At 44.1% G+C, this 27,515-nt stretch overlaps 1 protein-coding gene and 1 pseudogene across 1 annotated transcript; both read right to left on the reverse strand.

Moving 5' to 3' along the window:
* Positions 1–20,166: 20,166 nt before the first annotated feature.
* On the reverse strand, positions 20,167–21,470 carry LOC119270625 (cationic peroxidase SPC4-like). The gene has a single exon (XM_037552644.1). The coding sequence runs from the start codon at positions 21,419–21,421 to the stop codon at positions 20,339–20,341; it is 1,083 nt and encodes a 360-aa protein (XP_037408541.1). The 5' UTR covers positions 21,422–21,470; the 3' UTR covers positions 20,167–20,338.
* Positions 21,471–21,867: 397 nt separating this feature from the next.
* Positions 21,868–25,595, reverse strand: LOC119273213 (annotated as a pseudogene).
* Positions 25,596–27,515: the final 1,920 nt, after the last annotated feature.

The following is a 27,515-nucleotide window of genomic DNA, read 5'->3' on the forward strand; positions in this document are numbered from 1 at the left end:
TTATCATCATTGCTGCACAGAAGAATTATGTCCTTGATGCACCGCTAGGTGACAGACCTATTGCAGGAGCAGATGCAGACGTTATGAACGTTTGGCTAGCTCAATATGATGACTACTTGATAGTTTAAAGTGCACCATGCTTAACGGCTTAGAATCGGGACTTCAAAGACGTTTTGAACGTCATGGACCATATGAGATGTTCCAGGAGTTGAAGTTAATATTTCAAGCAAATACCCGAGTTGAGATATATGAAGTCTCCAACAAGTTCTATAGCTAAAAGATGGAGGAGAATCGCTCAACTAGTGAGCATGTGCTCAGGTTGTCTGGGTACTCCAATCGCTTGAATCAAGTGGGAGTTAATCTTCCAGATAAGATAGTGATTGACAGAATTCTCTAGTCACCATCACCAAGTTAGTAGAACTTCGTGATGAACTATAATATGCAAGGGATAACGGAAACAACTCCCAAGCTCTTCGTGATGCTGAAATCAACGAAGGTAGAAATCAAGAAAAACATCAAGTGTTGATGGTTGACAAGACCACTAGTTTCAAGAAAAGGGCAGAGGGAAGAAGGGGAACTTCAAGAAGAACAGCAAGCAAGTTGCTACTCAAGTGAAGAAGCCCAAGTCTGGTCCTAAGCCTGAGACTAAGTGCTTCTACTGCAAAGGTACTGGTCACTGGAAGCGGAACTACCCCAAGTGATTGGCGGATAAGAAGGATGGCAAAGTGAACATAAGTATATTTGATATACATGTTATTGATGTGTACTTTACTAGTGTTTATAGCAAACCCTCAGTATTTGATACTAGTTCAGTTGCTAAGATTAGTAACTCGAAACGGGAGTTGCAGAATAAATAGAGACTAGTTAAGGGTGAAGTGACGATGTGTGTTGGAAGTGGTTCCAAGATTGATATGATCATCATCGCACACTCCCTATAATTTCAGGATTAGTGTTGAACCTAAATAAGTATTATTTGGTGTTTGCGTTGAGCATGAATATGATTTGATCATGTTTATTGTAATATGGTTATTCATTTAAGTAAGAGAATAAATTGTTGTTCTGTTTACATGAATAAAACCTTATATGGTTACACACCCAATGAAAATAGTTCGTTGGATCTCGATCGTAGTGATACACATAATCATAATATCGAAACCAAAAGATGCAAAGTTAATAATGATAGTGCAACTTATTTGTAGCACTGCCGTTTAGGTCATATTGGTGTAAATCGCATGAAGAAACTCCATGCTGATGGGCTTTTGGAATCAATTGATTATGAATCAGTTGATGCTTGCGAACCATGCCTCATGGGCAAGATGACTAAGACTCTGTTTTTCGGAACAATGGAGCAAGCAACAGATTTGTTGGAAATCATACATACTGATGTATGTGGTCCGATAAATATTGAGGCTCGCGACAGGTATCATTATTTTCTGATCTTCACCGATGATTTGAGCAAATATGAGTATATCTACTTGATGAAACATAAGTCTAAAACATTTGAAAAGTTCAAAGAATTTCAGAGTGAAGTGAAAAATCATCGTGACAAGAAAATAAGGTTTCTACGATATGATCGCAGAAGTAAAATATTTGAGTTACGAGTTTGGCCTTCAATTAAAACAATGTGAAATAATTTCACTACTCACGCCACCTGGAACACCATAGTGTAATGGTGTGTCCGAACGTCATAACCATACTTTATTAGATATAGTGCGATCTATGATGTCTCTTACCGATCTACCACTATCATTTTGGGGTTATGCATTAGAGACAGCCGCATTCACGTTAAATAGGGCACCATCTAAATCCGTTGAGACGACACCGTATGAACTATGGTTTGGCAAGAAACCTAAGCCGTCGTTTCTCAAATTTTGAGGTTGCAATGCTTATGTGAAAAAGTTTCAACCTAATAAGCTCAAACCCAAATCAGAGAAATGTGTCTTCATAGGATCTGCAAAGGAAACTATTGGATACACTTCTATCACAGATCCGAAGACAAGACTTTTGTTGCTAAATTCGGAAACTTTCTAGAGAAGGAGTTTCTCTCGAAAGAAGTGAGTGGGAGGAAAGTAGAACTTGATGAGGTAACTGTACCTGCTCCCTTGTTGGAAAGTAGTACATCACAGAAACCAGTTTCTGTGACACCTACACCAATTAGTGAGGAAGCTAATGATGATGATCATGTAACTTCAGATCAAGTTGAATCTTGTAGGTAAACCAGAGTGAAATCCGCACCAGAGTGATACGGTAATCCTGTTCTGGAGGTCATGTTAATTGACCATGACGAACCTACGAACTATGAGGAAGCGATGATGAGCCCAGATTCCGCGAAATGGTTTCAGGCCACGAAATCTGAGATATGATCCATGTAAGAGAACAAAGTATGGACTTTGATGGATTTGCCCAATGATCGGCAAGTCATAGAAAATAAATGGATCCTCAAGAGGAAGACAGACGCTGATAGTAGTGTTACTATCTACAAAGCTAGAATTGTCGCAAAAGGTTTTCGACAAGTTCAAGGTGTTGACTACGATGAGAGTTTCTCACTCGTATCTATGCTTAAGTCTGTCCGAATCATGTTAGCAATTGCCGCATTTTATGAAATCTGGCAAATGGATAAACAAACTGCATTCCTTAATGGATTTATTAAAGAAGAGTTGTATATGATGCGACTAGAAGGTTTTGTCGATCCTAAAGGTGTTAACAAAATATGCAAGCTCCAGTGATCCATCTATGGACTGGTGCAAGCATCTCGGAGTTGGAATATACGTTTTGATAAGTTGATCAAAGCATATAGTTTTATACAGACATGCGATGAAGCCTGTATTTACAAGAAAGTGAGTGGGAGCACTACAGCATTTCTGATAAGTATATGTAAATGACATATTATTGATCGGAAATAATGTAGAATTATTCTGCAAAGCATAAAGGAATATTTAAAAGGAGTTTTTCGAAGAAGGACCTCGGTGAAGCTGCTTACATATTGAGCATCAAGATCTATAGAGATAGATCAAAACGCTTGATAAGTTTTTTTTTCAATGAGTACATACCTTGACAAGATTTTGAAGTAGTTCAAAATGGAACAGTCAAAGAAAGAGTTCTTGCCTGTGTAACAAGGTGTGAAATTGAGTAAGACTCAAAGCCCGACCACGAAAGAAGATAGAAAGAGAATGAAAGTCATTCCCTATGCCTCAGCCATAGGTTTTATAAAGTATGCCATGCTATGTACCAGATCTATTGTATACCCTACATTGATTTTGGCAAGGGAGTACAATAATGATCTAGGAGTAGATCACTGGACAGCGGTCAAAATTATCCTTAGTGGAATAAGGATATGTTCCTCGATTATGGAGGTGACAAAAAGGTTCGCCGTAAAGGGTTACATCGATGCAAGTTTTGACACTGATCTGGATGACTCTAAGTCTCGATCTAGATACATATTGGAAGTGGGAGCAATTAACTAGAGTAGCTCCGTGCAGAGCATTGTAGACATAGAAAATTGCAAAATACATAACGGATCTGAATGTGAAAGACCCGTTGACTAAGATTCTCTCACAAGCAAAACATGATCACACCTTAGTACTCTTTGGGTGTTAATCACATAGCGATGTGAACTAGATTACTGAATCCAGTAAACCCTTTGGGTGTTGATCACATATCGATGTGAACTATGGGTGTTGATCACATATCGATGTGAACTATGGGTGTTAATCACATGGTGATGTGAACTATTGCTGTTAAATCACATGGAGATGTGAACTAGATTATTGACTCTAGTGCAAGTGGGAGACTGAAGGAAATATGCCCTAGAGGCAATAATAAATTTATTATGTATTTCCTTATGTCATGATAAATGTTTATTATTCATGCTAGAATTGTATTAACAGGAAACATAATACATGTGTGAATACATAGACAAACAGAGCGTCACTAGTATGCCCCTACTTGACTAGCTCGTTAATCAAAGATGGTTATGTTTCCTAACCATGGACAGAGAGTTGTTATTTGATTAACGGGATCACATCATTAGTTGAATGATCTGATTGACATGACCCATTCCATTAGCTTAGCACCCGATCGTTTAGTATGTTGCTATTGCTTTCTTCATGACTTATACATGTTCCTATGACTATGAGATTATGCAACTCCCGTTTGCCAGAGGAACACTTTGTGTGCTACCAAACGTTACAACGTAACTGGGTGATTATAAAGGAGCTCTACAGGTGTCTCCAAAGGTACATGTTGGGTTGGCGTATTTCGAGATTAGGATTTGTCACTCCGAATGTCGGAGAGGTATCTCCGGGCCCTCTCGGTAATACACATCACTTAAGCCTTGCAAGCATTGCAACTAATGAGTTAGTTGCGGAATGATGTATTATGGAACGAGTAAAGAGACTTGCCGGTAACGAGATTGAACTAGGTATTGGATACCGACAATCGAATCTCAGGCAAGTAACATACCGATGACAAAGGGAACAACGTATGTTGTTATGCGGTCTGACCAATAAAGATCTTCGTAGAATATGTAGGAGCCAATATGGGCATCCAGGTCCCGCTATTGGTTATTGACCGGAGACGTGTCTCGGTCATGTCTACATTATTCTCGAACCGTAGGATCCGCACGCTTAAAGTTACGATGACAGTTATTATGAGTTTATGCATTTTGATGTACCGAAGTTTGTTTAGAGTCCAGGATGTGATCACGGACATGACGAGGAGTCTCGAAATGGTCGAGACATAAAGATTGGTATATTGGACGGCTATATTCGGATACCGGAATTGTTCCGGGTGATTTCAGAGAAAACCGGAGTGCCGGAGGGGTTACCGGAACCCCCCGAGGAAGTATTGGGCCTTAGTGGGCCTGAGGGGAGAGAGAGGGCTGCAGCCCAGGAGGTGGCGCCCCCCCCCCCATGGGGAGTCCGAATTGGACTAGGAGGGGGGCGCGGCCCCCCTTTCCCTCTCCCTCTCCCTCTCTTTCCTTCCCCCTCTCTCTTCCTAGTTGGACTAGGAAAGGGGAGTCCTACTCCCACTAGGAGGAGGACTCCCCCTCCCTTTGGCGCGCCCCATGGGGCCGTCCGGCCTCCCCCCTTGCTCCTTTATATACGGGGGCAGGGGGCTCCCTAGAACACACAAGTTGATCTTCGTGATCGTTCCTTAGCCGTGTGCGGTGCCCCCCTTCACCATATTCCACCTCGGTCATATCGTTGCAGTGTTTAGGCGAAGCCCTGCGCCGGTAGAACATCATCATCGTCATCACGCCGTTGTGCTGACGGAACTCCTCCATGAAGCTTTGCTGGATCGGAGCTCGGGGTGCGTCATCGAGCTGAACGTGTGCCAAGAACTCGGAGGTGCCGGAGTAACGGTGCTTGGATCGGTTGAACCGGGAAGACGTACGACTATTTCCTCTATGTTGCATCAACGCTTCCGCTTCGGTCTACGAGGGTACGTAGACAACACTCTCCCCTCTCGTTGCTATGCATCACCATGATCTTGTGTGTGCGTAGGAATTTTTATGAAATTACTACGTTCCCCAACAAAAGTGGCATTCATCTCATCTGTAACCTTCCTAGGCACATGATCTAGCACTGCCTCCATATTTTGCACCCCCTCGGACTGATATAAAGATTGGTAAAACCATTCGCTAATGCTTTTAGCTCTCCCGGGTCCGTTATTTCCACCCCGAGGGAGTTCTGTAATGCCTTTATCATGTTCTTCTTCCGACGGAGGCTAGCTCGTAGGTGAAAAAACTTGGTATTTTTATCTCCAGCAGACAACCACTCCACCCTTGCTCTTTGATGCCACATAATCTCCTCCCGGTGATACATCTCTATCAACCGTTCATTAATCTTTAGCTCTGCATGAGAAGGGCCAGTCCGCAAGGGATCATTCTTCAGCTCCTCGAGAATTTGTTTCAACTGCTTAATCTCTTTTCTAATGTTCCCAAAAGTATCTCGGCTCCATCTTCCCAAGTCCTTTGCAAGATCTGAAAGTTTGTCATGCAGCTCACGTACCATTGTGCAAGGAGGACTAGCGCCCCATTCCGCGGATAACATGTCCCGAAAATTGTCATGTGTCTCCCACATCGTTTCGTACCTAAACATTTTCTGAGCCTGAGCGGCAGGTCCAACCTCCCGTTCTAGCATGATTGGCTCGTGGTCGGAGGTGACACCGGTCAAGTGTTTTACCGAGGCCAGAGGGAACCTTGCCAGCCATGCTGCATTCACCAGGGCTCTGTCAAGTCTACATCTAGTATGTGTTCCTCCTGTTACTTTTTTCTCAAACGTCCAAAAATTCCCTTTGTACCCCAAGTCTATCAACATGCAAACATCTAGGGTATCCCAAAAGGATTGAATCTGAGCATTGCTCCGCCGCCCAACACCTTGATGCTCATCTAGATGTAATACTTCATTAAAATCACCTAAACAGAGCCATGGTAGAGCACTCAAAGTACTGATATTTTTCAGCATTGTCCAAGTTTGGTGTCTCAAATGTGTTTGTGCCTCCCCATAAACGCATGTCATCTTCCACTTCTCCGTGTCAGGTTCCTCAATAGAAACATCAAGATGATAGAGAGAGTAACCAAGAATTTCAACCTTTATTGAATTGCTCCAAAACAGACCTATTCCACCACTCCTTCCTTGACTACTAACATCATAAGAATTGTCAAAACCAAGCGTGCCTGCTAAAGCTTCTACCCTTGTACTATCTAGATGAGTTCCAAGAATACACAAGAGGGTAGGGGAAAATTGCCTCGCGAAATCATGAAGCTCCCGAATTGTCGCAGCTTTACCCGCACCACGACAGTTCCAGTAGAAGATATTCATTGGGCCCGGCGGCGCCCCTCGAAGGAGCCCTCCAAAGATGATACGACCTTGCAAGGCCGACCCTTTTTTCCATGTCACCATCCCCTTCTTTAGTGTTCACCTTGGCTCTTTTCTGTTCTTGAGTGCTCCTTGGACTAGGAGGAACTGATTGGGTTTGGGGCAACGCCAACAAAGCCACGTGATCACCAGCATTTGTATCATTAGTGATAGTTTGTTTCACGGGCTGCTCCTCGCCCGTCGCCCTCTTTCTGTTGGCATCCGCCTCAGCCATCTCGGCATCTCCTCCATTGCCAGCATCATCTCTGTCTTGTTCAAAAGGCGACCTAGAAGCACGACCAACTCGTCCTCCCTGACGGCCTCCCCTGCGCCGACGGCCCCCTCCCGGGCCCTGTCCAGTTCGCATAGTCCATGTTGCCTTCAGATCTTTGAAAACTAGCACCGATGGGGGATGTAAACCGCTCCCATGTTCCTTGTACAGATGGCCCAACTTGCCGCACACCGCACACCAGTCAGGTAGTTTCTCATATTTGATTCTGTAAATTTGGCGCTTCCCCTCCCTTACCATCGAGACTGCGTTCTTTAGTGCTTTGTTGACATTGATCCGGATCTAGGAACGGTAGAAATTTCCAGAGAAATCTTGCGATTGGGGTTCAACATACAGCACCTCGCCCACCTTTGAAGCTAAAGATGGCACAAGATGTGCATACAAGGGTGGAACATCATGGATTTGCACCCAAATCTCGATGGTGTCAAGAAAAACTGTGGACGGCTTCGCCAGGCCATCATATGGTTTCAGAATTACAACATCCCCCCTGAAGTGCCATGGCCCATCTTGAGTAACTCTTTCCCAATCTCCTAGGCACGCAAACTACACCGTATACAAATTATCTTCCAGTGGTTTGAACTGAACTTCCTGGGCAAGGTCCCATGCCGCGCGCATGTTCTTGAAGAACCAGAATTGGCTGTAATTTTTGGCCATGTGAACTCTTACAAGCGCTATCCATCACACCGCCTCCGCTGGAGCCTCATCCGCATCGTACACCACATCATCTAGATCTTGTTCCTGGAGTCCCAACTCCTCCATCAGTGCAGCCACATCGTCCGGATCCATCGAGCCGCCGGCGGCCGACCCCGAGGCTCCATCCGATGCCATGAACTCTTGAAAACCCTAGCCCGATCTGAAGAGTAGCGTGCCTTGCAAGAACCCTAGACCTCCCCTCACCAAGCCTCGTCCTACGTCAACGAGTGTCGCATCGCCCTGGTCGAAGGAAAAGGTTGAGGATTATGGCGGAGGCAAGGAAGGTCAGGTCTCAACGGCGACGATCACGATCGCCCCGAGAGGAAGAGAAACCCTAACGAGAGGGAAAAAAGGCCCTCGCACCCACTTCTTTTGGTTTAAAACAGAAAAAAATGTAGTTGGGCCTACCCAACGGGGGAAGGTGGGGGTCGTCCGTTTGCCAAAAATACTATGACGGGCGTCTTAAGAGCTATATAGGAAATGCCCGAGCACTCTTCATTACAGCGATGTTCATGTAGTTTTTCCCTATATTTTCCAGTTTGGATGGTTCTCTCTTGGTTTTTCTTGGCACATTTTTTATTGTGAAGTTCATTTTCAACCAATTTTAACATGAATATAAACCAAAATAAATATCATGCTATAAAAGCAATTTTAATTTATTTTTATTTCATTTTTTCTTCAAATTTTAACTAACATTAAAAAACTTACATAACTTTAATACACCCTTGATTTTTCAAACAAAATCATGTACTTTTAAAAAAAGTAGTCATGAATTTGAAAAAAAATTATAGGAATTTGAAACATTTTGTGCATCCCAAACATGTCGACCGTGGTTTTTAAAAGCTGTCAAATTTGAAAATTTTATTGTATTCTAAAAATGTTCAGGGATTTTAAGAAAATGTTCTAGATTTGAAAAAAGTATTGAGGGATTTCTAATTCTTTTCATGAATTTTAAAAAGTTAGAAAGTAGAAAAAGAGGAAAGGTAAGAAAAGATGAAAGAAAAACCTAAAGGGAAACAGAAAACCAAAAAATCTAAAGAAAATCTTACAAGAAAACATAAAGTAAAAAAATCAGAAGAAACATGTATAGAGGAAAGGAAGAGAACTACCAGGTTCACTCCATCGAACACTCAACTTTTGTTGGTCCATTAGCCCACTTCTATGAGTTTAGTCGACATTTTTCTATAATGTGGGCTAAACATGAGCTTGGGGTTTGCGGTACGTAAAAGTTTGCTTGTCCAGAATGCATGTTCCCATGCAGACGCACCCCCTTCGCTCCTAAGTCACTGGGTTTTCGTTGCCTCCTGCCGCGTAGCTACCGAGCTGCCTTGTCTCCTGTGGCCATAGGGCCGTGTGAAGTAGATTCGGTCCTTGCTGGCAAGAGGGCTTCGTCTTTAGCAATTTCTATGAGTTTGGTAGAGTTTGTGTCATGTTTAGTTCTCGCCGTCTTTCCCCTGTTCAGATTTTCTTTTAGCATTGTCAAAAAGCATGTGGAGGTTTGTCTCCAACGGATCTAGCGAGATTCGGTCGGCGTTTGTCTTAGGTGGATTCGCTTGGATCTACTCTTCGTTCGTTTATGTCTATGTGTCTACATGCTGGATCCTTTAGATTTATGCCTCTCTTCATTGGTGGCAGTTGTTGCCCTGGTGTGCTGGTCTCTGGCCTTCTGGCAATGACTGTTTAACTATCTACCAGAACAAGGTGCCCCTGGCTCCGGTGATGGAGGGAAGATGGCGACGGTGCACCATCGGCTCGCTTCAATGCTTGTATTAATTTTTACTTTTGGTGTTTGTTGTATTACCTTGATAGTTGATGAATAGATCAGAAGTTTTTCCAGCATAAAAATATTTGCTTCTACACATCGCACGGACCTACACAAATGTTGCACACATATTATCCCCTTTGTCAAGCTCAGGCCCCATTTGATAACAAAGTATTTTCTAAATATTTTGAGAATACTATAGTTTTTGAGATTACCATAGTTTTATTTATAATGAGTTGTTTGATTGCCCCTAACAGTTGTGCTTTTAATAATGTAGTATTGGGAAAACCGTAGTTTTTTCTCTGCATAAAATAAGAACCCCAGCCCTCTTTTTAAAAAACAGACCTGCTGAGTGCTTAAACGCAACTGTTAGGGAGTAAAATTTACAACGTTGTGCTTGATACTTTGGTTTATATAATACTTTGCTAAGGCTCAACCTCTCTTTCTTGATCACATGACTGGGAATTCTTTACTAAGATGACTCTTTAATTTTAAATAGCACGTCCATGCATTTCTGGATCCGATTACACGAGGGTCGTAGTAATATTTCTTGTTGCTTGACAAACTTAACACGCGATTACTCTGACATCCAAAGTTCAAACCATTGCGGAGGAAATAAACATCCAAAGCACGTAGCGAACTTGGTGACCACAAGCTTTTTCACACATGTTGCCAAATATTGAATAAAAATGTTCTGGTATTCCCAAAGGTGTTCATGTATTTTTAGGAAACTGTTTTTGAACAAAAATATTTACATATTTCTACAAAATTATCCAAAATTTACAAAAATCTCTTTTTTTAGATAATTCATGTATTTGAAAAACTTTCCACGGATTTCTAAAGATGTTCATGAATTTTAAAAAGAGAGAAAGTAGAAAAAGGATAAAGGAAAGAAAAGAAGAAATAAAAACCCGAAGAAAACTGAAAGACTGAAGGAACCCTAAAAAATCATTACATGAAAACAGAAAAAAGAGATGAAACATGCACGGAGGAAAGGATGAAAACTGTCAGGTTCACTCGGTCTGCCGCTCAACCTCTACTGGCCCATTAGCGCACTTATGTGCATTTGGTAGACATTTTGCTGCAATGAGGGCGAATAATCGCCTAGCGTCTTGAACATGAGCTCTAGGTTTTCCGGTACATAAAAGTTTGCTTGTATATCTAAAAAAAAGTTTTCTTGTACACATCACACCGACGTACAAAATGCTGCATATATATTATATTATTTTATATGCCTCCCATATTGTTCAAGCTCAGTCCCAACCTCTCTTTTTCGATCACATTACTCGGAATCCTTTACTGGGTTAACTCTTTAATCTTACGGTTTCGCTATTTCTCAGCTAGCTAAGAGATGGCTAGCTAAGAAATAATTTGGTCTCACTCATTTGATAGACCGTAGGATTCAGTACGTGGTGATTCATTTTTTTAGGGTAGTACCTAGTGATTCGTGTTAGAGGACTAACGCCCAGACCTGTCATGTGATGCTCAATTACGTGTGGTCTGCAAACAGGGAGCTCCTGTACGACGCATAACGCGCTGCGGACGAAGTGAGCGCACACCCCCTCTCCCCCTTTGCACCCTTCTGGGACGGCCCATGTTCGGCTGGGACACCGCCATTTTCTTATTTTTTTCTCAATAATTTGGGATAGCAAAAAGATATTAATTTTAGAAAAAGGTTGCTAATTTTGAATAAAACAATCATGATTTCAAAAAATTATTCATGATTTCAAAAAGATGCTCGGGAGTTTGAAAAATGTTCACAAAGTTAAAAAATGTTCATGACTTTAAAAAATGTTCACAATTTAAAAAACGTTCATGAATTTAAAAATTGTTCATGAATTTGTAAAAAATGCTCATGATTTTTTTGCGAATTTGAAAACACATTCATGATTTAAGAGAATGTTCACAAATTTCTACAACAATGTTCACGAATTTCAGAAAGTATTCATGACTTCAAAAAAAATGTTCGTGGGTTTTAAAAAAAATGTTCACGGTTTTAAAAAAATGTGCATGATTTAAGGGAATGGTCAAGAATTTGTGAAAAAACAAAACCAAGATTTTTAAGAAAATCTTCACGTATTTATAAAATGTCATCATTTTAAAAATGGTTCATAATTTATTTAAAAATAGGGAATTTAAAACTGAAATCATAAAAGAAAAACGAAGAGAAAAAGGAAAAAGGATCAAAAAAGAAATAGAAAAAACGAAAAAGGAAAAAGAAAGAAAAAGCAGAGAAAAAACCGGTTCAGAGAAGGTTCTGGAACCTTCCCAAACCCGGTTGGTGGTGGTACCCCGAAATGGGCCGGCCCATTGAAAGAAGTGCTATACAAGTGGATAGGTACACGCTATGTAAGAAGAGCAATGCTACACGCACGGGGTGGGTTTTACGGATACAACGGGCTGTGATTATGTGAAGGGAGGTGGGGCTCACCCCCATGAAAATCAGGGGGTTGAGATTAATTAGCACTGAGTATCCCATAATCTTCCATGCGTCTAGGATTTTCCATATAAGAAATGCCATGCAAACAGGTGGGAGCATTGCCGGTTCATAAACAAGTGTATAGCGCGTACCCCTAACAAATGGAACCCCGTAAGGCCTCCTTTGACTCATAGGATATGAATGTTACAGAAACAGAAAAATCATACGAAGTGAGATGATATGCATCTCAATTTCTATAGAGAAAGAGATGTCATTTGATATATAGGATAAGAATTTTTTTCAATGAGTCTAAGCTAATGTTTTTTTTCCTTTAAAATATAAAGAATTGATTACTATCCTGCATAAAAATAGTAATCCATTCCTACAAACCAAAGTGCTTCAAATTTTTTTTTCCTATGCAAATCCTATTCTATAGAATTTCTATAAATTTCCTACGAACCAAAAGGAAGCCATAGGGTATGAATGTTACAGGAATAGAAAAATCATACGAAGTGAGATGACATGCATCTCAATTTCTATAGAGAAAGAGATGTCATTTGATACATAGGATAACAATTTTTTCAATGAGTCTAAGCTAATGTTTTTTTTCCTTCAAAATATGAAGAATTGATTCCTATCCTGCATAAAAATAGTAATCCATTCCTACAAACCAAAGTGCTTCAAATTTTTTTCCTATGCAAATCCTATTCTATAGAATTTCTATAAATTTCCTACGAAGCAAAAGGAAGCCATAGGATATGAATGTTAAAGGAATAGAAAAATCATACGAAGTGAGATGACATGCATCTCAATTTCTATAGAGAAAGAGATGGCATTTGATACATAGGACAAGAATTTTTTCAATAAGTCTAAGCTAATGTTTTTTTTTTCCTTCAAAATATGAAGGATTGATCTCTATCCTGCATAAAAATAGCAATCCACTCCTACAAACCAAAATGCTTCAATTTTTTTCCTATACAAATCCTATTCTATAGAATTTCCATAAATTTCCTACGAACCAAAAGGAAGCCTAAAAGATTCGCATAGGCTGGCCAGGCCTTCCTCTGTTTCGCATGAGAGGATGAGATCCGATCAGGGCTCACGGAACATTTAGTTTCTTTTTCTTTTTGAGCATCAGTACAGGTATAAGCGCTCATATACACGCGCATACGCTCACCCCTATGAACGCATACACGCACATCCCTACCCCTATGAGCACCCCCGGGAGACTGAGCCGGCATATTATCTTGAGATTTATGAAGTCACCGTAGGCGCCTCGTCGTTGACGGGAACGTCTCCTCCCACTGAAAGCGCATCACCGGAAATGCTGAAATAAATTCAGGAATAATGCGAGCACCAGGATTTGAATCCTGGTGGGTTGGGGATACCATTGTCCACCTAACCATCTCAACTACAGGTTGATTCGTGTTTCTTTCTTTCTTATCGGTAGTGGGTATGGGGACGTATTTGACAACGTTGATTTTTTGGTGCATCCCGACTTTTTTTCTGCAGTGCAACGCACATTTTCATGTAGTATCTCTTTTCTTTTTTGGCCTTTTCATTTCCTATTTTTTGAAGAGCGAAAGGGAAAGTGGGTGAGAAAAAGGGACAATTTTTTTACGAACATGATGCACTCTTCCGAGGGAGAATTGTATTTCTTTTGTCAATACTTTGTTTGTGCTCACTTTTTGTTTTATTTTTTTGTCTTTCCACCTTGTGAAAATAACTTATTAATGAGAGGTCCCGCAATTTATAAAGTCTTTTGAGGGATTACATCTACAATTTTTCCGAGAGGTTCCAAGCCATAAGTGAAGTAATCCGACTGCAACTACACACACTACTAAGGAAAACTCTAGTAGTAGCGCAAGGTAAAGGCATAGCAGTAGCGCGGAGGCCGCGCTACTGCAAGCACACTTCAGCTAACTTTTAGTTATAGTGCGGGCCTTGCTTTTTATGGATTTTTGGTCTTTTTCCCGCCTTGTGAAAATAATTATTAAAGAGAGATCCTGCAATTTATTAAGTCTTTTGAGGGGTTACGTCTACAAGTTTTCAAGGAGGTCCCAAGCAGTAAGTGATGTAATCTTACTGCAGATACACGCACTACTAAGAAAAACCCTTACAGTAGCACGAGGTAAAGGCATAGCAGTAGCGCGGGGCCACGCTATTGCTAGTGCACTGCAGCTAACCTTTAGTAGTAGTGCAGGTCTTGTCTCGCGCTGCTACTAAATTTCTTTGTAGTAGCATGGGGTAGGACCCACGCTACTGCTAAATAGGAGTAGCGCTGGGTATTACCCCGCGCCACTATTATACCTTATTTCATTTTAGTATATTTATACACCCTTATACAAATTTTTACAAATTTTATACAGTAGCAATAGGTTGTACGTAAAATATCTGTGTCATCAATCAACAAGCTATTATATAACTATTTTAATAGGTTGTACCTAAGCTATCCAATAGATGGTGAGAATATAAATGTGATTGCTCTTTATTTTACCTTGGAGCTTGTGCATAGGTCGTTGGTTATTCTACATACAACTTTGCTCTCTCTCTCTACATTTATCACATGCCACATCATCACTATGTCCTAGGTGACAAATTTACCAACACCTATCTTAGAATTGTTGGAGATGCCCTTATAGAGCATAGAGATCCACCGGTCTTCAACTTATAGCCATCGCCCAGTCAATATTTTTCTCCATCTGTTGATTTTGAGGCCTCCATCTGTTTGAGGAGTCGAGTATGGAAATTTGAAACACTCCGTCCATGGCCGTACGCAAGCAATTTTCATCTGACCTTTCACATACATCAACGGAGGCACAACATCATTCGGGAGCTTCAGTAGAAGAACATAATAGTAACAAAATTAGCAATGTAGTTTACTTAAGAAAAATGTATTAAAAAGATGGACTAGTGACATCTCTATCTTTACCTACTAATAAAGCATGCATTGCTTTCGTCGGATTTACCGTCACAACAATTTTGTTAAAAGACCCTATGGGTTTACATAATCAACCCGCAGTACAATTTAAAGTGTGTAAACAGAGAAAACGTTTCCTATCTGCTAAGGATGACAAGGGTAGGGTATGGATAGGGTAGAGCAGTACCATACCCGTACCCGTATAGTCAGTGGATACAAAAATTTATCCATACCCATACACATGGGTATGAAACTTTACCCATACCCATACCCGACTGGTACCCGTACCCGTTGGATACCCAGTGGGTAAAACAAATAGCACACGAGTTGTTCACATTTTTACACTCATTGATAGCTCATTTTACAAAAAACAATTATCTTAGCTCAATAACAGGTAGATGAGTACAACATACTCATGAGTCAATTGGAGTAGAAAAATCACATGAAAAATTAGTGATTAATTGACGACAACTTAACATTAGTTCACAAGCGGGCAAAGTATGGGTATACCTGCGGGTACAAGATTATACCCATACCCTACCCATGACTTAACGAGTAGGGTATGGACAGCGGCGGAGCTATGTTGTACCTGCGGGTATCCTTAGTTTCAGCTTGGGCCTTTTTTAACGGGACTGCAGAAAACAATACATTGCTTTCCCACGAACACGAGTGAGCACGGGCTCCTCAATGCGTACGGCAGCGCGGCCGTCACCCTGCTCTGGCTCCCCTCTCTATCCATCTCAATCTTCTCCGGCGCCACCTCGATCTTCAACCTCCTGCCGCAATACGTCTCCGATTTTGATCGGAGTCCGTGTACCCCAGGACAACCAGGAGAAGTGCTCCAACAGAATCCATGGCGTGCTCGACCCAGATTTCAGAGGGACTTGGCTACCATTAGAAGGAGCCCTCAACCGGAATCTCAATTAAATCACATCACATCACAACTTTTGAACAGTTGTTCAATGTCGTCTCAGCCGAGTTCGCCGGAAGAACATCCGCCGCCCAAGCCGCCAAGCGTACTACACCTGAGCCGGAAAAACATCTGCTGCCGAACATGCTACCCCAGAGGTATGTACTAGCTTTTTTCGGTAAAATTTTCATCTACAATCATAAAAAGTAATGTTCTCCTTGGTCTGGTCAGAAAGTACTGAACCTTTTTTCTGCAATCTTTGTATTTGTTCTGCTTGAAAAAAAATCTGGGACTGATCTTTTGGTCCGTTTGCTGTCAATGAGTAAATGTTTCCTACAAAAAATCAGTGATCCAGATTAAAATTGCTTTATATATGATACCAAATGTATTTTATGTGCTTTCTGCCACAAGTCGTATGTGTGCTTTTCAAAATTATTTATTAGAATTCTAAAAGATTCCGAAAGCCAGTCTTAATCATCAGGCCTCTTTCATGCTTGCTGTTTGTAAGTACCCCATGGTATCTTTTCTCAATTTGCACAAAACACATTCAGCGTCATCAATTGACATGCTACAACACAGTGAACACACTTCAGTGGTCCTTTTCCTCAGGTTGTGAGGTGATTCATGTTTTTGTAACCCCCTAATTTTGATGTTTTAAAGTGACAGAGTTGGTGAAGTTTGGTTGCTTATAGTTTTTTTTTAGAAAAGGAGGATGACCCCCGGCCTCTGCATCTGGGCGACGCATACGGCCATTTTATTAATTATTCTCACAAGACCTTACAAAGTAATACAACAGTAAGACTAAAGCCGCCGTCTAAGCCACTCTATTCAGTTGATAAAGGGGCGCAGATAGCCTGGGCCTAATACCAAACAGGCATCGCAGCCAAACCTAACATCTAAGACCTGAGATCCCATCCAGGACGCCTGCCGGGCGTGGGTCTCACCGGTCCGACGTGCACTCAGAGGCCGCCGCCACCAACTTCCACCGCTCCATCTTCAGAACTGTACTAATGCATCAACCTTGCTCGGTCCAGCTATCGTCGACGCCACCACGGCGCCCAACGGCACCTCCTCCCTGCGCGCAAACATCTGAGGACATCGCGGTCGCCACTGATACACCTCAGCACCATGCAGCCAAGTACCACCAGCCGACACAACTTGAAGTCTTTGGAAGATCTGTCGTGCGTAGCATCTGCCGACCAGGCATGACAAAGCGTAGCACCTGTCGGTCAGGCATGACTTGACATCTCCACTGAAGCTCGGTGCAAGATGAAGCCGCTCCACCTCCAGCCTATCTGAACGGGACGGGAGCACCCCAGGAAGACACGGCGAATAGTTGGGCACCACAATCACCACGAGAGCCGGACCAGCCGACCGCCATGGCGAAGCGATACCACTAAAGAGAACCGCCGCCATCAGGGACGCCAAGAACGCGTTGCAGCTGTCCCACCTCCCCGCGGACCCAAAGCGGCGCCTTCAAGAAGGTGACGGAGCCGGGCACCGCCGCCGCCCAACCAAAGTTGTGGGTTTTCACCCGGGTGCAGGGGGAGGACGAGGGGGAGGGAGCTGGATCTCGAAGCCGCCTTCAAGAAGGAAACAACGCCTGGGGCGCCGCCGGCGTCGTGGCCGCCGCAGCCGGCCAAGAAATTACTCCGATCCAGAGATCCCAACCCCACATCCGCGCAGTCCGCCACCGGATCCGGCCGGATTGACGAGGAGGCAGCTGCAGCACGGGGGCGCCTTCTTCAAATCTGGAGAAGGAGAGCAGTAGGGGATCCCTCCACGTGGCGCCCGCATCCACCGCCAACTTGCCGCCCGCGCGGCCGAGAAGACGCGGTACACAACTCCGGCGAGCGCCGCCCGCCTCCCGGACGACGCCGCCCTCACCAGCAGAGGCCGCCGCCTCAAACCCGAGGCCCGGGCCGGACGGATCTGGCGGGTCCGATCCATGCGCCTGCCCGAGCGGAGAAGCTCCCCACCGCCACCTTCCTTGGCTGCGCCCAGGGCCTGCCCGGCGCTAGCCTGTGGCAGCGGCGAGGACAGGAGGAACATGGTGACGACGAGGGGCGGCGGCGCGAGATCGCCCCCGTGTCACCCTAGCGGGGCGACGCGGGGGTACGGGGCGATATGTGTCTAGACGAGTGACCTTAAAAGTACACTTGCTGTTCTGGGTGGTACCAAAGTTTTCATTTCTGTTCTTGTTGTCTATGCCCTTTACACATGGACTGAAGTTTGTTTCTGCCATTTGAAAAGCCTTTTCTACCACTGTGTTATCCCTTGGCTTCATTCTCGACAAGCACCAGGACATGGCTTTGGTTCTGCCAGGTATGTATATATAGAAAATATTTATTCTGCAGAAATTGCTAATTGTTACTGTAGTTTTCATACCTACCAGACCAAATCAAAGGTAGTGCTTTGTTTCTCAAGTGAAGTAAGTCAAACTGTTATAGTAGGAGGATTATCCCAACATAAGGGCCTTGAAATCATGTACAGTTGGTTCAGACAATGCTTAGCTTGTTTTTGTTAAGATCAAGTTCAGTTTCTACACCAAGTCTAGAGCGTAAATGTTACTCCCTCCGTCCCACAATGTAAGATCGTTTTTCAAGCTATGTTCTTATATTGTTGGACGGAGGGAGTAAAAGGCACATCCTGATCTTATAAGGAGCATTCTAACTGTCAGTTTAAAAACAGGTTCTGCTAATTTCTGAAACGAAATATGAGGAATCAAACTGTATGGTTCTCCAATTTTATGGTACTAAATTCAGATATATCAGAGACACTATTATGTTAGTTGCATGGTCAGTTGCTCTTGCATTATTAGATTGATTTGAGTTTCTACACCAAGCCGAGAGCTTAAATGTTAAAAGGCACATTCTGATATTATAAGGAGCATTCTAACTGTCAGCTTTAAAAACAAATTCTGCTATTTTCTGAAACAAAATATGAGAAGTCAACCATATGGTGCCCCAATTTTATGGTACTAAATTCAGATATATCAAAGGTACTATTATGTTAACTGCATGTAGTTTACATGAGCATGCCAAGCTAGATGATGTTATAGGCCTTTAGGTGTTGCTATTCTCTATTTTTGGCCATACCTTACAAAAATGTTGATAAGCTAAACACCTCTAAACCAAATCTTATAATTATCCACATTATTTCAAGAAAACCACCTTTTTCCCATGCCTACAGTTATCTGGGAAGATTTCTCTAACTGTTTTGAGTGTGTGCTCTCGGCACTAACTTCTGAAAATACTCAAATTAAATACTCAAAACACAACAATATGTTTTTTCTGCACCAGATGTGGTAACAAAAATGTGCAAAGGAGGCAACGTTCAGTTCCTAGGTGCAACCACGGCTACAATAGCCTTGGACGGCCTGAACGGCGTGGATAAGTGCTTCTCCCCATGGAGGGCCATGTCACCGTAGGTGAGACCTGCCCGGCCGAGCCGGCAGACATAACCCAGTAAGAATGTGACGCATAGATTGGATTTTGCTTGGTTATAGATTGGTTCTTTTGTGTGTTTGTCGACCTTTGTGCTTTCGATGGATTACGCCTAACACTTCTGCTCACTCATTATTTACTCGGTATTCATCGAACTTTATTTATTTTGCACTATATCATAGCATGTTCAAGGGACACACGCAGAGATGGCCATGATGCTAGCTTTTTTTTTTGAGCATCAGTACAGACACAAGCGCTCATATACATGCGCATACACTCATCCCTATGAACGCACACATGCACACTCTACCCCTATGAGCACCTCCAGGAATAATGCGAGCACCAGGATTTGAACCCTGGTGTGTTGAGGATACCACTATCCACCTAACCAACTCAACCACAGGTTGATTCGCGGCCATGATGCTAGCTGATAGCACCTGTTAACTTAAAAAGTTTACATGCCTTTTCTCTAATGAAAACAGAGTTTCTTACCAACTATTGAGTCTGCCAGTTATATAGATTTATAGTTATAACGATTTATGACTCTAAAGCCACTACTCAACTTCAGGTCGGTCTTTTTAGTATACCTCCATAATTCTCCCTCTAGATACTGAAGTTTATTGATGATTCTTTGTTGCAGGATAGATATTATGTTCCCGATGGCTTATTTGATGGCCACAATTTTCTTATTCCGTTGCAAAGCACGGGCCCTTTTGCTAGTAATAATTAAAAAGCTTATCATGATATTTGCACAAATGTTACCATCGCTCAACTCGTGGACTAGTGGCACGTATCCATTATAGTTTTGGCCAGCTTCAAAGATGATCTTAAAAGTGGACATCATTAACAAAGGTGACAAGAGAAATCTTCTCATCCCAAGTTAGCACAACCATGTATTTCTGGATTCCGATTACACGAGGGCCACAGTAATATTTCTCGTTGCTTGACAAACTTAACACACGATCACTCTGACATCCAAAGTCCAAACCATTGCGGAAGGAAACAAACAGCTTGAGAAGGACCGACTAAAGCCTACTAACTACAACACGAAGCTCTCGGCGGCCTCGACGACGGACCAGGGCAGCTCGTCGCCGGTGCTGCGGGCGGCGTTGGGCACGGAGCAGTCCGTGCGGATCTGGCCCTGGTTGCCGGTGAGCACGTTGATCTGCCCCATCTTCACCATGGACTTGACGAACTGGTCGAAGAAGGCGGCCTGGTCGACGGCGAACCTGGTGACCACGGGCTTGGTCCCGGCGTCGGTGTGCAGGTCCTGGTCGGAGGTGAAGAGGCCCTGCCGGTTCAGCAGGTCCACATAGTACTTGTTGTCGAACACGTCGGGGGTGCGGATGTCGTTGGCGGTGGAGTTGTCCACCTTGAGTCGCGGGCAGGTGAGCTTGAGGTGGCCGGCGAACCACTTGTTCATGGTAGTGTCCTCCTTGGGGAACAGCCGCTCCTCGAAGGAGCCGCAGTGCGCGATCCCCAGCGTGTGCGCGCCGGACAGCGCCACCAGGTCGTCCGCGTCCAGGCCGATCTTGGCCAGGAAGCTGAGGAGAACAGGGACCTTGGAGGTCGGCGGCGGGAGCGCGCCCAAGATGGTGTCCAGGGACGCAGGGGCGAGACCGTCGCGGCGGCCGAGCGGTACGGCGTACCGCGGACCGCCGGCCAGGTGGACGGAGTCGCGCGCGGCGAGGGCCGCGATGTCGGCGCAGGAGACGACGGGCCCGCCGCACGCCCTCTGGAGGAGCGCGCGGATGTCGTTGATGGCCTTGAACGCCGACGGACGGAGCGTGACGTTGGGGGGAGACACCTTCTCGCTGTCGACGCCGTTGGTCTTGTCGAGGAGCACGGAGCCGTCGCAGCCCTGCACGAAGCAGTCGTGGAAGTGGATGCGGAGGAGCGCGGCGGCGAGGCCCACGTCCTTGCGGATGGCGTCCTTGAGGAAGGCGAAGACGATGGCCTCCGCCTGCGGGCACTTGGCACTGTAGAAGTCGAACGACAGGCCCTTGGCAAGCGGCGGCGAGTCACCAGCACCAGCCGCGGCGGACACATAGCTCAGCACCAGAGCTGCTGCGGCGAGGACGAGCAGGGCACGAGCAGCCGACGGAGAGGAAGAAGAAGCCATGGTGATCGTAGGATGTGGCTGTGGCTGTGGCTGTGCCTGTGTTGAGGTTGGAGGTGTGCGTGGGTTTTTATAGGCGCGCGTGCATTCTCCATGAATCTTATCTGGCTGACATGGAGCTCGATCGATCATACTGTGCAGTGGATGCGATGCACTTGCACCGGTGGAGCCGAGGCTGGAAACTACCGCGCATGCAGATGCGGGGTGGTCGAGTCAAATATTTGAAAGGAGGAAAATGATTGGCCGACGAGTCGACGATGCACGCATGCGTACACATGGATGCCGAGAATTTCTTTTAAAGCAAACGTACAGCAGATTCATCAACTTGCCGGGAGGCGGCTAACGACGATCGAGGCAGAGGCGGAGAGCAGTCTGACTGGCTTTCTAAGCAACCTAACTATGATGGGTAGTCTAGCTTTCGACTTTGACATGTCATCAGATGCCGTTGATTACTGATCACTGCTGAAAGCAACTGTAAACAGAGGCAAATGGCGACCAAGAGTAAATGATCAGCAGTTTCTTTATTTGATGAAGATGCCTCTTAGAGCATCTCCAACATGCGCCCGACCCGCCGCACGGTAAAAACAGATTTGACGTGTGCCCATCGCCTGATTTGGCGCGGCGCGCAGCGTTTGCTCCAGCAGCCGCGCTGAAAAGCCGCGCGCGCGCAGCTTCAGCAGGTACGGTAAAATGCAGCGCGCGCTCATTCTATAATATTTTTTAAATTAAAATTACATAGATAAAAAAACGATACAAAGATATTTTACATCGGTGCAACTACTACGGCAGAGATAGATATATAATTCGACATACATAGATAGATAGATACTACTACGGCATAGATAGATAGATAGATAGAAACTACTACGGCATACATAGATAGAAAACTACTCCAAGTCGCTATCATCACCATCATCACTCTCGTCGGTGTCGTCCGAGGTTGAGAGCCATATGTCGTCCCAACGTTCATCGTCCGAGGTGAATAATGACCTCCCACCTGCGGAGACGATGTCGCACTGCTCGTTCGCCACTGCCTTCCGCTGACGCCGGTCCGCCCGCTCCGAGCGGCGCCTTGCCGTCCTCTCCGCCCAGTAGGCACGCTCGGCGTCGACGTCCTCTGGGTGGCGACGGCGCTACTCCGCCATGGCTCGCTCGTCCTCTTCGGCGACGAGGAGACGGCGCTGCCGCCGAGAGTGGTCGGCACGGTCCATGTCCGTGATGAGACGCGGCGGAGGGGCGAGGCGCTGCGCCTCCTCGCGCGTGAAGACGTCCCGGAAATTCATCTGCCACCGGGGCCTCTCCAAGCGCCACGTCGCCGCGTCGTACACGCGGGCCGCCTTGCGCGCGCTCCGGAACGTCCCGAGGCCGAGCCGGACGTCGCCGGACCGTATCTCGGCAGAGTACCAGCCGTTGGGGCGCTCGCGGACGCTGCGAAAGCCCGAAGCACCCCAGCGGCGCGGCGGCATGGTGGCGCGGTGGTGGCGCAGAAAGCGGCGAGGTTGCGAGGAAGAGGGCGCATGGCGAAGCGCGGGACTTTATAGGCGCGCGTGAAGCGGCGCGCCAAATCTACCGCGCCGCGTGCCGCTTTCTCCCCGCGCGTGGTAACTTCCCGCCACCGCTGGAGCGCGCGGAACCAACCGACGCGCGCGAAAAACTGCTTTTACCGCGCGGGCGCGCGTTTTGCCATGCCTGTTGGAGATGCTCTTATACAGGGGGAAGATCGAGACGCTCTCAAGTGGGCGTGTGTTTGTTGCTGGTCACAATGGGCAAGAACATAGTCCAGTAACTTACACACTTCCTTATACTATGTTACTACCTCCACAGTGGATAGGAACATCTATGTAGTGTTGTGCAACAATGTATTTATTAAGTTATAGACTCATTGTTTCTTGAAGTGTGTGATGTTCCGGTAACTTAGCTAGTTATCACAAGCACCTCTTTCTTCATTAAATATGTGACACATAAGCAAAGTTGTATTGAAGTGTGTGATGTTACTCCTAAGTTCCTCTCCATTGTGACCAGCCTGAAAAAGATGGCAGTTATCAGCACGAACCCATCGACGCGACACTAGGCAACTGCCTGCAGTTAGAACAGGCAGGGATTGATCCCTTAATTAACATGTGGTTAATTACTTCTAACAATAATACTCGCCTTGCTACGCCTTAGCTAGACACTGCTACTTTTATGTATTGCTCCCCCACTTGCACTGATCATGCATGCAGCTTTCTCTTCCGTTAGAAATTTGTTTAGAATGCGTCGTCATGATTAAAGGCAGTGAGCGGCTTTATCTAATTCACCCGTGCTTAAAAGCAGGCCGGCGGCTAGGAAGCAGCTGCACGGGTTCTTCGCTTTATACTCTTCTTAATTGGCTAGTCAGTGTGCCTGCCATAAGATCAGGTTCAGGTTCATGCACTCAACAAAGGAACACGACCAAAATGTCCACCTTTTTGTGTAGCGAATGACAACATAAGGGTCGTCTGGATGCAATACTTCCACTTGCTTGGGGAGACACATACGTTTTCTTTATAGAATTAGTGATCTAAGGGCTCTTATATTATAGTACTGTATTTATTTACAGCTGGAGTATTTTTTATGAGCAACATGAGAACTTTATTGCCCGAGAATGTTTATAGGAATACAAGTCCGAATCCAAAAAACCACATGCCTATATACCCTGATAAAGGGAAGTTGCAAATTTGACCAGAGTGTGCATCCCTATTCTGGTCTCGCCGTTCACGGCCAAACGTGACCATCTAAAAAAAACTTGTACTACCACTTGGAGAAGTGTGAGTGTGGCCTAGCTAATTAAGCTACTCCAGCTAGTGGGAGTCGTTAACTAATTTTGTACTACCACTAATAGTTTATAGAAGTTGGGGTAGCTTTCGGCTTCGACAGGTCAGGATAGGCCGTTGATCGGCACGTCAGCAGAGACAGAGATTATCGGAGCTTAGCTAGATACTATGCATACCTGTCTTCTCTATATTTTACTCTCCTACTTTTTCTGTAAACTAATATAAAAGCGTTTAGACAACCAAAATAATGATCTAAACATTTTTGTATTAGTTTACGGAGGGAGTACTTGCACTGATCATGAACGCATCTTTCTTTCTTGAGCCCCTCTCCCGTTACAAAATTCTCCACCACGAGTCGCTAATATTATTCCTGCACAAGCAGCTTTACACAGTTATAGTTTACTGCACAAGCAGGCCGGCGACTAGGAAGCAACTGCACGGGTTCTTGGCTAGCGTTTGAGCCTGCCACAAGATCAGGTTCATGCACCCAACAAATAATGAGCAGGTGATTTTTCCAGACATAATTTTTTAGGCATAATGAACAGGTGATTTGCTTATGTATGGAATTTACTTGATCACGTGGAGGCCCATGAATGAATTTATGGCTCCACAATAAAATTTAAGGAGAGGATTAGCAAATAGTAGAAACCTTTGTGCGACGTTGAAGAAGGCTCCAACCATAACGCCTTCTCGTGCGTGACGGTTCAATCCCGAATCTCTATGATGAGTTACAAGCGTGTCACGTCAATTCTTTTAGACGGTCTTCTAATGCTATTTACAAACTTTGTGGTTTTCTCCAGCTGTGGAAGATGCTTAGCCGTGGACCGGAGCGCGCCGGCATCGACACTCTGACTGTAGGTATTCGCTTGGCACCCCCTCTTCCGCCTCCACCACCGGAACTAGATTAGACACCCCATCCTCGGGGCTCGCCCATGTCTTCCTCTGTTTGTTTTTCTTTCTAGGGCTTGTTGAGTTGTGCCCTCAGCAATAACCGTTGCATTTCTTGTCTGTGTTGTATCATACTTTTCCGTCTTTTTTTTTGTCGTTTGGTACTCTGTTGGTGACTTGTTGTGCCTTTAGTGGTTGCTTTATATAAAGTGGGGCGTAAAGACCTTTTTGGTAATAATAGATACCTATGATGACACTGTCGCGATCTCTATTGCCACAACCATGATAGTTGCGGCCTTGGTTGGCACGTTCGACAACACTCACAACGATGAAGGAGTTCTTGTGGTCACCGCAGGAGCCATCGTGGAGACCTCGACAAGGGCGCGTTGTTGCATCTTTTGTTCAACTATGGAGAGATGGGAGATGGCTGTTCCAAAGCCTGGTAGAGGCACATCAATCACATGGAACGACTTGGTGAGGCCGTCGATGAGCTGCATGGTCAAATAGTAATCAATACCTTGTTGAAATCGCCATGGCGGTACCAAAATTATTTATACGGCAGGTGTACTCCATGGTTGATAGATCTCCCTAAATCAAGTTGCGGTACTGCCATTTTAGGTTGATCGACAGGGAAGCATGGTTGGCAAGGATATAGCTTGAACCACGACCAGACGGTGAGGACGGTGGTGTTGTTGGTCATCATGTCGTCAAGGAGGCTATCAATGACGGTGGCAAGAACCACAACAACACATTGACATCAGCATGGTGCCATTCCATCACTGGTGCCCGTGTGGTCAAGGGCGTCGTAGTTGGTGGCGATGAGCCAAAACAAGTCGTGCTAGTGGTGATCGTTGTTGATCAAGGACGAAACAGATGTAGTGGATAATGGTGGAAGTAGGGCCGAGAGGGGATGAAGAGAAACGATGGGCGGGGCAAAGGTAGAAATTGCAGACGACTGGTGCTCGTGAGGGCAGAAGAGGTTTGGATGGAGTAGAAGAGAGAGTGGCGAAAGAGGTGAAGGGAGCAATAGGGGACATGTAGTGCTAGCCACGGGGTGAGTCATGGCAGGATCTGATTACCAATTTAGACAACAACTCTAGCCTCAGATCTCGTGTTGCGCTGCATTGGGTTGTTAAATAAGTAGTACAACAAAGGAGAGAGACTCGGGCGCAACCAAAGGAACACGAGGTGCATTCAGAGCACACAACTAGAACACTCCGCAAGACTAGAACTAGATAATTAGGGCATAGCAGAAGTGTGTAACGTCAGCACGCTCTTGAGGAAAAATCGATTGGAAAACAAGTTATTGATGACATATTTGAAAATGTTAAAAATAATGTTCATAATAAAAATAGTCATGAATTTTAGAAAATATTCACAACGAAAAAAGTTCATAATTTTAGCAAAATATTCATGAAGTTTTAAACTGTTAATGAACTAGAAAACTTTTCAAATACTAAATGTTCATTTATTAGAAAAGATCAAAAAGCAGAATGTAAAGATAAAACTGGAAATTTTGAAAAGGAAATTAATAAGAAGGAAAATAAAATATGAAAAAAGAAAAAGAAAAAAGAAGACCAAATAGAAGAAAAATATAACTGAAGAATGCGGTCGAACCCGCAAATAATATGTATCGACATGAATTGTCCAATAGCAGCATTTTTTGGGTGGATAATTAAAGGAGACACTCATGTGATAGGAGGAGGTTTCAACTGGTTTTCAGAAGCTTTTCGAACTTTACGTTCCATAAGTTTTTTTACCAGTTTTCTAATTTCTGGATTTCTTTTTTTTCATTTTCTTTGATTTTATTATTTCTAGGTTTTATTAAAATTTGTGCATTTTCAAAATTCGTGATTTTTTAATGCCATGATGATTTTTAAAATTCATAAATATTATTTTCTATTCAAGAACCTTTTGTCGCATTGACCAATATTTTTAAATTCATGAACAGTTTTTTCAATTTAGCAATCATTATTTGTATTCATGATCATTTTTCAATTTCACAAACATTTCTAAACTTAATTTAAAACTTTCTAATATATTTATTTACGTAATAAAACCGAATGAGATAAAATTTGAAAAAATCCAAAATAAAATGGAACGTGCTTTCCTGGGAGACATGCGTCTTATTGCATGCTGGGCCTGTCCCATTTAGAGCGTTAATAAGCGATAATATCACCTCCCGGGAGAGTTACCACTCAAAGAAAAAAAAAACATCCCGGGAGAGTTGGGTCTGCCCATTACGCGGCTAGCTTCTAAGCTTTTATAGACCCAAATGCCAACTCGTAATATCTGTATGAGATTATGATTGCACGATATATTGCTTTCGTGCAAAGGCACGTATGTACGATGTACAAAGGTGGGTCACAGACCTCAACTATACAAGAAACTAGGAGGCGGACCCGATACACAATATG

This window comes from Triticum dicoccoides, chromosome 3A (assembly GCF_002162155.2).
Source record: "Triticum dicoccoides isolate Atlit2015 ecotype Zavitan chromosome 3A, WEW_v2.0, whole genome shotgun sequence".
Classification (NCBI taxonomy): Eukaryota; Viridiplantae; Streptophyta; class Magnoliopsida; order Poales; family Poaceae; genus Triticum; species Triticum dicoccoides.

Coding starts and splice junctions, on each gene's coding strand:
- LOC119270625 (XM_037552644.1), bottom strand. CDS start 21,421: ATGGCTTCTTCTTCCTCTCCGTCGGCTGCTCGTGCCCTGCTCGTCCTC.